Source organism: Varanus komodoensis, unplaced genomic scaffold, assembly GCF_004798865.1.
Source record: "Varanus komodoensis strain SLA01 unplaced genomic scaffold, ASM479886v1 scaffold24, whole genome shotgun sequence".
In the NCBI taxonomy this organism is placed as follows: domain Eukaryota; kingdom Metazoa; phylum Chordata; class Lepidosauria; order Squamata; family Varanidae; genus Varanus; species Varanus komodoensis.
This window is the reverse complement of record NW_025335641.1, coordinates 2431052-2444413: the sequence shown is the minus strand read 5'-3', so window position 1 is coordinate 2444413 and position 13362 is coordinate 2431052. Positions and strand designations below refer to the sequence as shown.

At 44.9% G+C, this 13362-nt stretch overlaps 1 protein-coding gene across 17 annotated transcripts in view; it reads right to left on the bottom strand.

Annotated features, from left to right (window-relative positions):
- The window catches only part of ADGRL2 (adhesion G protein-coupled receptor L2), a 425162-nt gene that overhangs the window by 45876 nt on the left and 365924 nt on the right, over window positions 1–13362 (bottom strand). For all 17 annotated transcript variants that reach the window (XR_006414954.1, XM_044432483.1, XM_044432481.1 and 14 more), the window contains 2 exons: window positions 2568–2864; window positions 1912–2015 (listed from right to left, as the gene is read on the bottom strand). Coding sequence is in view for 16 of the 17 variants with exons in the window: in XM_044432483.1 (XP_044288418.1) it covers window positions 1912–2015; window positions 2568–2864 (401 nt within the window). In the remaining variant the exon portion in view is untranslated. The remainder of the gene's footprint in view (window positions 1–1911; window positions 2016–2567; window positions 2865–13362) is intronic.

Sequence of the window (13362 nt, the reverse complement as noted above, 5' to 3'; positions counted from 1 at the left end):
CATCTACTGTTTTTAGATGCTGCGAGATACTGATTCATTGCAGACTTGCATATTGTAGTATGTGTGGTAAATGCTCTTATTTTCAAAAAGCTACTCATAGGAAGTTCATGTCAGGGAAATCCCTCTGTTTGTCTACTTCCAATTCTGAAAAGCTGATTGTGGAATTAATGTGGCTGGTGGTCAGAGCCTGGGAACTGATTCTCAGGCACCTTTCTCCCAGGCCCGGATGCTCAGGATGTACAAAATGGCCTCAAAAGTAATCAGACCATTCATTGATCTATCTAACCAACATCTATCTACCTTTGATAGGAAGCAGTTTTTCACGCAGAGATTTCAAGCAACCTTGCTACCTCAGCTCATTTTTTCAGAAGATGCAAGAAACTGAGCCTGAGAATGTCTACTCGTGAAACATGTGATTTGCCAATAGTCAGTGATCAAAACAACTTTAATCAATGATAGAAGTGAATTATTTCTGTCCTAATATCAGATACTTTCATTAATGCACTGTGGCATTAATACATACTTTGATAATTTAGCACTAGATACTTGAAAAGGCTTATTTACTGGTACCATTGGTAACCCACAGCAACAGTAAACACTGAAAACACTATAGTTCACTGGGGTATGACTACAGCTTTTCCACTTATCATTACTAAATGCCATTTGTTACTTGCTACCCAACATGAATATTGACTACCACAAACTTGGTAAAAATATACGTATTACTGATTAGCTTACTAAAATGGATCTAAGACCAGGTGTGTCCCATATAATCAACCAAGCTGAAGACAACCCACCAGCCATAGATTCTGGCCCAGCAGGTGCTTGGTAAACCTCCCATTTTTGTTGTGTCTCTCCAAGCACAAAAACTCATGCACGTGGTGGGCTTTTGCTGGTAGGTCTAGCATGGCCAGAAGCAAAAGAGTACAGGGCTTCTGCAAACTTAACAGTTGTGTAAAAGAGAGGATTTCAGGCAAAGGAACTTATTATGCAAGGCACACACAGCTGCTGAAATTCCTTCTTTTGCACAACTCTTAAAGATACAGAAGCTGGGTCCTCTTTTCCATCTGACCACCCTAAGATGGACATTTAGGCATCTCAGTAAAATTCAGGAAATTGTAGCTATTTTGGCAAACACTGTTGGGTGCTGGGCAAAATTATCTGGCCTCCAGATTTTCCCTGAAGTGAATCAAGCATGATCACACTGAAAAGTAGTAAGGCTCTACATATGTTCCAAGTGAATATGCCCTCAAAGGGGCTCACAGAACACCTACTCTGCTGCTGCCTCCATTTCTGCCTTCCTCTGCCTGCTAGCATAAAAACACCACCACCACCACCACCACCATCCACTTACTTTTGGCCCAGTGAAGAGCAAAGAAAAGGCAACAGTCTTTGCCTCAGCAGAAACACATGTAGCATCACCACTTGTTGAGGATGCTTAGACTGGTATCCCTCATGAGGAAAGGATGTTGTGCTCTCCTGAGGCCCAAGGGAGCCATCTCTGTCTTTTCTGACTTCTCCCAGATGAAAGTAAGGTTGTTTGCATTTGAGCAGCTTGCAAGAAAGTGTGCACTGCAGGATCACAGCGAATGCCACACTGGTTGCAGCAGGCTGCAACCATGGATATGTTTGTTCTGATGCTATGTGTGAGTGTTCGAAAAGAGGCACTCACAGGTTTCCTCAAGTGTTCAAGACAGTCATTATCAAGCTGACACTCCAGTGCCATAGCAGGACTTTTCCTTGAAGGGGGATATTCACACAGGGTACCTTATTAGGGCCTGTGCAATCTCTTGAACAGGCAGCAAAATTCTCATAGTTCCTAGAGGATATGTGACTATGCCCAGAATTGCTGTTAATCATGAGCATAAGATCACATTGAAAATAAAGCTCAAAAATAATTTTCCAACTCACCTTCTGGGCCAGCTGATTTACCCAGTGTGAAGTACAATTACTAAGATCAGGGCCCTTAGGGTTCCATGTTCCAGTGGAAACCATGCAGAGGTATGAAGCTGTGCCTATGAAAGACAAAGAAGGCAAGATTGAAGTACAAGTGTTTTCACTGTGTGTGTTTGTAGGTATGTTTCTTCTAAATCTCCCACAAGCATCTGGGATATTTGGACTGTGGCTCAAATAGATTATCAATATTAAATGCTGAATAACTAATAGAGGCTGCTGACAACAAAGTCACAAAACACAGTGGCACTAATATAGTCAGGGCTTTATGGTGAACAGACGAATACAAAGGTTTTTTAATGGAAACAATTCAAAGTGGATTTATAGTGAAAAAGAAAGCAGTAAGCAAGCATTGCAACAAACAGGACTTTGGACAAGGACACAAGTGTGATCTGTAATCCATCAGAAAGGACTGTAGTGTTTATCCATCAGAAAGGACTGTAGTGTTTCTTGTACTTAGGTTCCAATGCCCTCTACAGCTTAAAAACTGAAGGTGCCACTTCCTCCCAAGTAATCAAGATCATATGAAAGGCAGCTTGAGACTAACCAACTGTTCAAGACAGATGTTGAAATATTTATTTCACTTGACCTGTAGTTTGGTTTTGAGGACTTACCACGAGTTCCCTTGGGGCAGGGACGTTCCACCACGATTCCTCTTTGAGTCTGAGGCCAACTAATCTCTCTGGCAGTATCAGGTTCACAGAATCTCTCTGGCAAAGGGAAGAAACTTGTGACAGGGGGAATTCTGGTGGTAGAAACTGCTGGTGGTGGCTTGGGGCCTCTGTTGTCATCTTTTGTTCTCCCAGCCAATGTTGTACTAATAGGAATTTTCTGTGGTGTAGTGCTTGTAGTTGATACAGTTGTTTTGTACAGCTCTGTGGAAGGAGTTATTGTCTCTGCTGTGGTAGGCACTGAAAAGAGAAAAGCAATGTTATAAAAAGAAGTACAAATGGGAAGATAGTGGCTGTGAAAATACTCATATCTGCAAGTTTCCCTATAATCTCTCAGTGGGTTCCCTCATTGATGAAATAGTATTAATAATGAAAGAGCCAGAGGTTGTGCTAGTTGGAGTGCTGGACTGGTGCCCACATTCTAGTTCCACTCAGCCATGAAGCTCACCAAGTAAATTTGGGCCAGTCATTCTCTGGCAGCCTAACCTACCTCACAGAGTTGTTGTGAGGATGAAACAGAGCTATGTAGTCTGCCTTGGATCCCTTGCAAGAAGAAAATATGCAAGATATAAGTGTAATGAAAAATATATGAGGAGGAGGAGAAGGTGAAAGTACAGAACAATAATAATACCAACTACACATAACATCCAAAAACACATTTCCAACATATAAGTGGGACAATTTTGTTTTTTATCATACTATACACTTCATATTTTATATACATAAACACTTCAAAAAAAGGGTTTTCTGTATATAATCAGAAGTGTGTGTGTGTGTGTGGCATATACATAGTTGGAGCATATATTGTCAGAAGCAAGTCCCAACAGTTCAGCAGAGATTATACACACATCAGTGTGTCCAGGATTACAATCTCAAGATTCTGCTGGCAGGACATTCTTGTATAAAAGCATCTACCTCATGCAAAACAATAGCTCTACTCTAAAGCAACCTTTCCAAAGCTGACCCCCAACAGACATAGTGGACTTCAGCTCCCATAATTTCTCTTTGATGGAATCCAGGTTGGAGAAGGGTGCTTTAAAGACCAGGGTGTGTTAATTATCTGTGCAAGGGAAGAATGCACTAATCTTTCTAATAAATTAAATATGGCAGACTTATACAGATTTAAATGATAAAAATATACTTAAGAAGCAAAGCCAAGAAACAACAAAAACAATCCAAACACAAAAAGAAGGTTGTAAATAATCAGGCCATTAAAGCAAAACAAAGCCCAAACTTTATGTTACCCACTCTGCAAGTTGTAGGGAGATAATTACTGTAACATCTTCCCGCCCGGCAGTCATTCTTGCTTGAGAGAGTTCCAGCACGCCTGATTAGACCCAACAGGGAAAAAAAGCCAAGCGTGCATGTGTTGTTTTAGCATTTCAACATCGCAGCCTTTAAACATCCCTTTTCTTCTATTTTGATAAAGCAAGAACTAATTCAAGCCAATGGCAAGTACACAGCTTAATCATCGGAACAACTCACTCTGAACAAGTTCTTGAACAGTTAATTCTGCAAAGCTGACAACTACATCAATATATCAACTGTTCCAAGTTCACAGGTACTTCTCTTTATTAGCATTTAAACTATTTTGCATCTAAGTTTGTCATACCAGGCAGCTTTTGGAAATTCCACATGTGAAGGGATTAGATTCTTTCAGCTACCTAAGAGGCACTCCTAGCCAATGAGAAGTTGTAGAAGTGTTATATTTCTTATTTATGGTAAAAGTAGACCAAATGAATCTGACTCATTATTTGCATTCATTTAAATCACATTGCTAAATGTATATTAAAGCAAAGCAAGAGAATTCAGTGTTGTTCTTTATACTTCAGCAGTGAATCTGAATTTTCTGCCATGCTTCCTGAAAGGAAGAACAAAAGAACGCTAGTACCAAAGGTGAATGAGAAAGAAGCTATTCCTAGTCTAAGCTTGATGGTGGTCAAAAACAAAGGGGTGGGCAGGAATCTCTCCCACTGCCTCCTGGGAACAGGAAGGAGAGAGGCTCCCACCCAGAATTGAACACTCCCCTATAGAAGCTTTTCCCCAGTTCTAGGCTTGGCACAGGCAGAAAGCCCATATGTGTGATGCACAGAGACCACAAAGACAATTTAAATTCTATACCATACTTCCCGTAAATTCTAGTCTTAGCACAGCTGTATTTCTTTAAATGTATCCTCAGGTTTCAATTACCACCCCCAAGTTCTACCTCAGAGCCACTCACATACAGCAACCCCAAAAAAAGAGGGGGGGAGGAAAAGTCCTGCCATGAAGTGTCCTTAGAATAACATGATATAAATTATATAAAAACATGTATATAGAAATGTTTTCAACCCAATGCACACCTACACATAATTATGTACAAGACTTGTAATAGTAAACAACAGCTTTTAATAGAAAACTGATTTCCATTTGCTAAATTCCTCTGAAAACCAACCATGCCATTCAGGATGGCAAATTTACCAATAAAACTTAGACAAAAGGTCTGAGACACTATTATAGTGTACCTGATGAAATAGCAAAATAAAAAGCAAAAACAAAAAAACCCCACCTTTTATTGGGCAGTGTTACTATTCTTTTTCTAGATATATACAAGATTACATTCTTTTAGTTAGGACTACGTATCTTGAAATAACTTTCACAAATGATCCCATCCATTTATTTTAAAGCTTGGTGTTAATTCAAATTGTTGTGAATATTCTAAAAAAGCTGATGTGTAGTCAGTGAACTTGATGAGTCCTGGGCTCCTATGATTTCCGAAGCTTCCCTGAATTGATGCATATCTGTTACCACTCTCTGCTCAGATGGCGCTACTCATAGTTTGTCATGTTCTCCTTCCTGGGCTCACAGCACCCTTGTTTTTTCTTCTAAATCTGAACATGGAAGACATTTCGGGAGAGGTGTATAAGAACTTTCAAACTCTCACCCGAGCATTAGATACTGACAATGGGGCTAATTTATTCATAGACAAAAAGGCAGGGCTTACATATGGAAACAAGGATCAATACACAGTGCATATACTCAGAGGAAAAGGAACTAACTTGTTATGCTCCTTAGCTGCACAGACTCTAACTGTGGGTCCATTTAAAGGGTGCATGGGACAAGCAAGGACTTAGCCTGAGAGAAATAAGGTGGTTGATTCAATCTATCTGCCTACTGCCAACAGACAAGTCCCAACTCTCAGGGAAGCAGTGTTTCTTCCTCTTCCTTTCCTGATTCTAAGGATTGTCCCTCTTGAGTCTCCTCAGATCCAGCTGCCAAACCTGTCAGGTCACCTCATTATATGCCCCAATTAAATACAGCCCTTACACTCCTGTGCCAGGAGTGACCCTGCTAAGCTGTGCCATATTCCCAAACAGCTGCTGTGTTAACCCACTGCACTACACTGAGTTACGTATTTGTTTTAAAATTTGCTATACCAGCATTCAACATATAATTTGCAACATGAGTTATGAAATAAAAGCAGCATTTCTTTAAATGCAGCAAACAAAACACCAGTGATCAATGAATCAGAATAAAAGCCACAGGACAAGTACAGAAACATAGAAACAGAGCGAGTCAGAAGGGGCCTCCCGGGCCATCTAGTCTGACCTCCTGCACCAGCTGGCTCTGCTCACGACAGGCCCACCATGTGCACATCCAGCCTATCCTTGAACACCCGCACCGATGGGGCCTCAACAACCTCTCGTGGAAGCCCATTCCACACCCTCAGGGTCCTAAATGTCAGGAAATGCTTCCTGGCATCCAAATGAAACCTTGGCTCCCTGAGCTTTGCTCCGTTGGAGCACGTCCTGCCTTCCTCTGCAGGGGAGAACAGGTCTCTACCCATCTCCATGTGACATCCCCTCACATACCTGTATGTTGCCAACATATCCCCTCTGAGTCTCCTCTTCTCCAGGCTGAAGAGACCCAGTTCCCTCAGTCTCGCCTCATACTGCATCCCCTGCAAACTGGCCACCAACCTTGTGGCCCTACGCTGCACTGACTCTAACCTGGCTATATCCTTTCTGTAATGAGGGGCCTAAAACTGAGCACAATACTCCAGTTGTGGGCACACCAGAGTCATATACAGTGGTAGTAATACCTCTCTTGATCTAGAAGCCACACTTCTGGCTATGCAACCAAGGGTGGCGTTCGCCCTCTTGACCACCGCATCACACTGCTGACTCATGTTTAGCCTGCAGTCAACCAGTACCCCAAGGTCCCTTTCACAAGTGCTGCTCTCCAGCCACTTGTCACCGAACCTGTACTTATGACTCCCATTCCTATGCCCCAAGTGCAAGACCTTGCACTTATCCACATTGAATGCCATCCTGTTGTCTCCTGCCCACTTCCATAGTCTGTCCAGATCCTTTTGGATCTGGAGTACCTGCTCCTCAGTTGTGGCCACTGCTCCAGTTTTAGTGTTGTCTGCGAATCTGATCAGCAGACTGTTCACCCCTTCTTCCATGTCATTAATGAAAAGATTAAACAGGATCGGCCCCAGGACAGAGCCCTGGGGGACCCCGCTTGTCACTGGCCGCCATCCCGATGATTCCCCACTAATGGTTACCTTCTGCTTTTGGTCAGCCAACCATGCCCTAATCCACCAGACAGTGCTTTGGTGTATCCCAAAACTGCTCAGTTTCTCCACCAGGATATCATGGGGCACTTTGTCAAAGGTCTTGCTGAAATCCAGGTATACCACATCCACTGCATCCCCTCCATCTAGCCTTCTCGAAACCTTGTCATAGAATTCCACAAGGTTTGTCTGGCAGGACCTGTTTTTGCGGAAGCCGTGTTGTGTGGCTGTCAGCCTCCCTTCCCTATCTAGCATCACTAGATCTCTCTCTATTATGAGCCTTTCCATTGTTTTTCCTACGATGGAAGTAAGGCTAAAAGGTCTATAATTCCCCATGTCCCTTCTACCACCCTTTTTGAAAACTGGGACCACTGATGCCACTCTCCAGTCCTCCGGAACTTCACCCGTTCTCCATGAGGCCTCAAAAATGGAGGACAGCGGGAGTGAGAGAACTCCTGCCAACTCTCTAAGCACTCTTGGGTTTAACCCGTCAGGGCCTAGCGCCTTTGTAATGTCCAATGACCTGAAGAGCCCCTCGACGTCAAGGGGGATGACTCTAATCTGTGCCTGTAAGTCCCCAGCCTCATCTAATCTCCTATGCGGACATCCCCCATCCTGCTTTGGGGAGTACAGAGGCAAAATAGTCATTTAGCATCTGTGCCTGTTCCCTCATATCAGTCACTGGATCTCCTTCCTCCTTATTTAGTGGTCCCACCACTTGTCTCCCCTTCCTCTTCCTATTCACATGCTGAAAGAAGCCCTTTTTGTTGCTCTTGATATTCTTGGCAAGTCTCAGCTCGTAATCAAGCTGTAACCTTGCAAAGAATTCTTCTGCAACAGGCCTCCTCCTCCCGGTGTACCCTTTTGTCTATTTGCCCCAGTACCCATTTCCTACGGAACTTCCTCATTCGTCTAATCCCTCTAACCACCTCCTTCCACATCCATGGCGGCGCTCTTCTCCGCCTCCCCACCTTACTGACTAGAGGTATCGTCAAGGCTTGCGCCTCCAAAACCTCCCTTTTCAGTGCTATCCACCACTCCTCAACTCGCTTACCTTCCAGTAACCTATGCCAGAAGACTTTCCCCAGTCTGGCCTTCAGTTGGCCAAAGTTGGCCCTCTTGAAGTCCCAGCTTCTAGTGCTCGACCTGCTGCCCGTCCGCAGTCCCCTGATCTCAAAGCAAAGGATGGAGTGATCACTCGCATCCAGAGCTCCCCTAATCTGTACTTCATCTATCAGCTCCTCCCTATTGGTCAAGACCAAGTCAAGGATGTTTGCCCCTCTCGTCGCCTCTAGGACCCTCTGTGTGAAAAACCCTCCCTCTATAGCTTCTAGGAAGCGACGTGACCTGGCTGTCACCGCCGAGTGAGTCTCCCAAGTAATATCTGGGAGACTGAAATCTCCCATAATTACTGTGTCTCTCCCCCGAGATATCCTTAGAATCTGACCTGTCAGGACATCATCCAGGGTCTCAAGTTGACCTGGAGGGCGATAACAAACCCCCACTGTCAGGTCTCTTTCCCTGTCAAAACTCCTAAATTTCACCCAGACTGCCTCTACCAAATCCCCATCTGTGTTGCATTCTATCTCACTGCATCCTATCCCTTCCCTGATGTATAAAGCCACGCCCCCACCTCTCTTTCCCTTCCTGTCCTTTCTAAAAAGGTGATACCCTTCTATGTTCACATCCCAGACTTGCCTTTCATCCCACCAAGTTTCTGTGATTCCCACCAGGTCATACCCTCCTATTCCCAGGAGAGCTTCAAACTCTTCCTGCTTATTACCCATGCTCCTAGCATTGGTGTACATGCACCTCAACTCCTTCCCACCGCTTCCTTTCCTTGGAGTTCCCAGCCTCCTCCTTCCTCCCATCCTCCCTGATACCTGGCCCCTCTCTGTAGGAGTCTTGTCAGTCCCTGCAGTACCTCTAAAACCCTGCTCCCAGAGCCCTGGTCCTCTCCCCACACTTGTCCAGTGCAGACACGTTTCTGGGGAGCTTGAACCCCCTCACCCCTGGCTCAGTTTAAAGTCTTCCAGACGAAGCTCGCTAGAGCATCTCCAAAGGACCTTTTCCCCATCCTCGTGAGGTGTAACCCGTCCCTTGCCAGAAGTGCATTGGCAAGAAACCGAGTGCCGTGGTCGAGGAACCCAAAGCGTTCCTTCTGGCACCACACCTTAAGCCAGTCGTTCACTTCGGAGACCCTCCTGTCCCTTCCTGACCCAAATTCCCGGACCGGTAATTTTGACAAGAAGGCCACTTGGGCCTTTAGCTCCCTGAGTTTCTTCCCCAAGGCCTCAAAGTCCCTGGTGATCCCGACTTCACCCTGCCTGGCCACGTCATTTGTGCCCACATGGATCACCAGGAGCGGCTGACCCCCGGAGTGAACAAGACACTCCACTCTGTCCTTCACATGTCTCTGTCCTTGCGCTTGGCAGGCAGCAAACCTCCCTTGTCTCCAGGTTGGGGCGGCACACTGCCACCTCAGTGCCCCTCAGCAGGGAGTCCCCAACAACAATCATCCACCGCCGTGTCTTCGTGGTGGTGGGAGGCCGTGCCCTGGCTCTCGCCTCTCCTGCAGTGCCCCCCTTGCTGCTTGTCGTCCCCGGCTGGGGGTCCTGCTGGTCCCCCGAGGCCTCATCAGCCCCAGCCTCCCCAAGTGGAGAGAACCTGTTTCCCAGCTCCGGATTGGTGCCAGGAGAAGGAGGAGGCTGTGCTGGCCTCCTCCTCCTGTGGGTGACATACCTCCATGTCTCCGCAGCTGCTCCTCCCGTGGCCTCTCCCTCAACCCTCTGTCCAGAGGGGCACTGCTCTGGGGGGGCCTGGAGAGCTCTCTTGGCCCTCAGGCACCTCACCTCCTCCTCTAGCAGGGTCACCAGCTTGCACCGAGGGCAAGTGTATCCCTGCCTCTCCTGGGGGAGAAGGGCGAACATGTCGCAGCTGTCACAGCAGACAGCAACACCTGTGACTCCCGCCAAGGCCATCTCCTGGTCTGCTACTGGGATCCCTTCCGAGACCTTACCTTTGTCCCCTGTCTTGTTTGTTCTGCAGTTCCTCTCACTCGCCCAGTTCTCCCAGACAAAAACCCACTTGCGCGCGCACACACACACACACGGATAAAATAAACTTAAATTTAAATTGGAGGAAAAACAAAGCAAAGCACAGCACAGCACCAAAAAGAAAAGAAAAGAAAAGAAAAGAAAAGAAAAGAAAAGAAAAGAAAAGAAAAAGAAAGGAAGGAAGGAAGGAAGGAAGGAAGGACGGAAGGAAGGAAGGAAGGAAAACAAAGCAAGAAAAACAAACAAACAATCAAACCTCTGTGTGTCAGGGAAGGGCGTCTCCGGACAGCCCAAGCCGCAGCCAAGGGACGCAGACAAGGGACGATGCCCCGCCCCTCTGCTCCCTCCTGGCCCCTCTGGCCCCGCCCCTTCCTCTCCGCTGCTCCTGGCCCTCTGCTCCCCTGCCCAGCTCCTCCCTTGCCTTCGCCAGTCCCCTGGCCACTCAGCCCTCTCTCCCAGCCTGTGCCTATGCTGCTCTGCCAAGAGGCCAGAGCCATGATTAAAAAAATATCTGCAATGTCCAAATGCCAGAAAGATATCAGATTAAGTCCCACTATAGAACAGGTTCTTTTCACAGCCATCTCCCATTTACTTCGTATGGCTTTTGAAATAACATCTTTCTTCTGAAGACGATCTTATTGCAAAGGCAGGCAGGCACTTGTTCAGTTACCCAAGTCCAAAGCTCAGCAGAGGTCATAGGCACTTGAACTTTCAGGCTTGAAACTGAACCAACAGTACTGGTGAGGTATGTTTTTGATTACTAGCTTCCCTGAAAATCCTAATAGTTCCATTCCGGCAATCCCACACCCAAGCCCAGCAAATAGCTAACACAGCACTAAACACAACTGTCGTCAGAATCTTTGTCCAGAAAGGGATCACATTTGGGCACCCGTCAACTTATGTCATATGGACCTCAAGTGACAAGCTGAATATATGGGGCCCTCCCTCACACGTTGCAAGTCTGATATGGGAAATGCAATATTCACAATGATTTGAATTAACACTAAGCATTAAAATGAATGGATGGCATCATTTGTGAAAGTTACTTGCAACTGGCTGAATACCACCTTCCTGAACAGAACATTTGGACAGGATTTTGGATCCTTTTCACCAATTACCAATAGCACTTTAACCTTTTCAAGATGTAAAATTACAATAGACATAGAGCTCAGTAACGTATCAATTCATTTTTTAAAAGACCAGCATTTTGGCTATTTCATAAAATGCAGCCTTACACTAAGGACCATTGGGCCTTCTAACCCAGTATTGTCAATGCTGACTACCGGCAACTCCCCAAGATTTCAGACTGGATCCTTTCATTGCCCAACCTGGAGCTGCCAGAGAGCCTTGTGCATGGAACGCATGTTCTTTGCCAGTGAACGAGGGACCCTCATTGGCTCAAGCTACACCAGGCCTGGAAATAAGAAGCTATGCTTTAACAGGTACACTCCATGATCAGTAACAATACAAATTGTGCTTTTTTATAACTTACACTCCATGCATCCACACCCTTTCCCCCTCTTTAAGTCCCAGATCTAGCTTGGGATGGTGAAATGCGCGGGATAAACAAAAATTATCCACTGGTTCTTTAGTTCCTTAAGAAGTACCTGATCCTCGTTGTGTTGCAATCCAGAAGGATCTCATCTCAGCTCTCCTCTTTTGGGAGGGGGGATCTCAGCCCCTCTTTTTCCTGTTCTACCAAGTTATTTTACCTTTTTAAGAGTTCCATATTTTCATCAATTCTTTTTCCTGTCTAGAGTAAATGCTCTATCCCCTGCAAAAAGGTTAGGCTGCTACAAGGGTATTAGCCAGTTCCAGAGACTCTGCTCTTGTGGCAGAAGTATGACTGAAACTTTACCACATCAACTTGCCATTTATATTCTTCTGCAAAGCAAGCTTTATGTTGCCCTTACTGAGTAGGTAGGTTCCCTTGCTGCCCACATGATTTCCATTTGCCATTCTTTTCTGTGGGCAATGATAGGCATGTCACTCTGTCTTTGATGAAGTTTATATTCAGTGTTATAAACTAGACAGGGTTATGCTAAAAAATACTTCTGGGGTTAAATATCAGTGAGGCTGTTGATATATATATCAATTAATATGTTTCACCAAGGTGTCTTGGGGCATGCAGGCACCATGATTCTGGAAGAGGAATAGGTGGGTTAAGGTTGGAAGAGGCTGGATAAGCCCATGCTGCCAGTTACTGATGCAAGTCAACTCAAAGAGGTGCAGTTCAAGTCACAGTTGGATTCTTTTACCAATATCATCAGGTGCTTTGTAAGGGAAAATGAGACCAAAACAGAGGATAATCTTTCCCCTTTCTTTAGCTTTAGAATGAGACAGAACATGCGTAATACAACTTTTCTAATAGTTGTAAGCATAGGCTATAATACGACAGGAAAACCTTAAGTAGCTTTTGAATCTCTGTTTAGAGTTTCACCAAACCAATGGATATAAAAGGAGTAAATTATCAGCACTTTTTAATTTCTGTATGTGAGACAAGGTTTATCAGATTGGTTTGAAATTGTATACAACTCTGGACCTCATTAGTTAGATCCTGGATGTCAAGGTTCATGTTCTGAGCTCAAGCAGTGTCATTTTTATAAACTATAAATGTCAAGTCTTTTGGGGTGGACACACACACACACACACACACTTGCAACTTGCCTTAACTTAAGGGGCACTCCTGTGACTTTTAATCGATGAGACCCAGCTCAAAATCTTCAAATAACTCAGTGATTTCAAGTAGATTACAGAAAGCACATGGGACAAATTGCAAACTTGCAAGAACTTTTAGCATAAATGCTGTGCAGGAGAGCACTGCTCTCTCAGAACAGTTTTCTAAAAGTGACCCTCCTGGTACAAAAGGAACCACTGTTGGGAAAATTTGGATAAATCCTGTCTGAAAAGCATTACTCCTGTGTGCCTTTGCATTGTGGGATCAAATCCTGTCTTCCTTCTTAAAACCAAGCTGTCACTGTTTAAAATGGCATTCCCCCGCTCCTTTCTCTCACCTTTAGCTGTAAGCTACAGTAGACAGGCCATTTTAGCCCAAATATACGTTGTAAATAGTCACTGTTGGAATTCAGTTTACAATAATCTTTTGATAGCCCAGAGGGCTTCA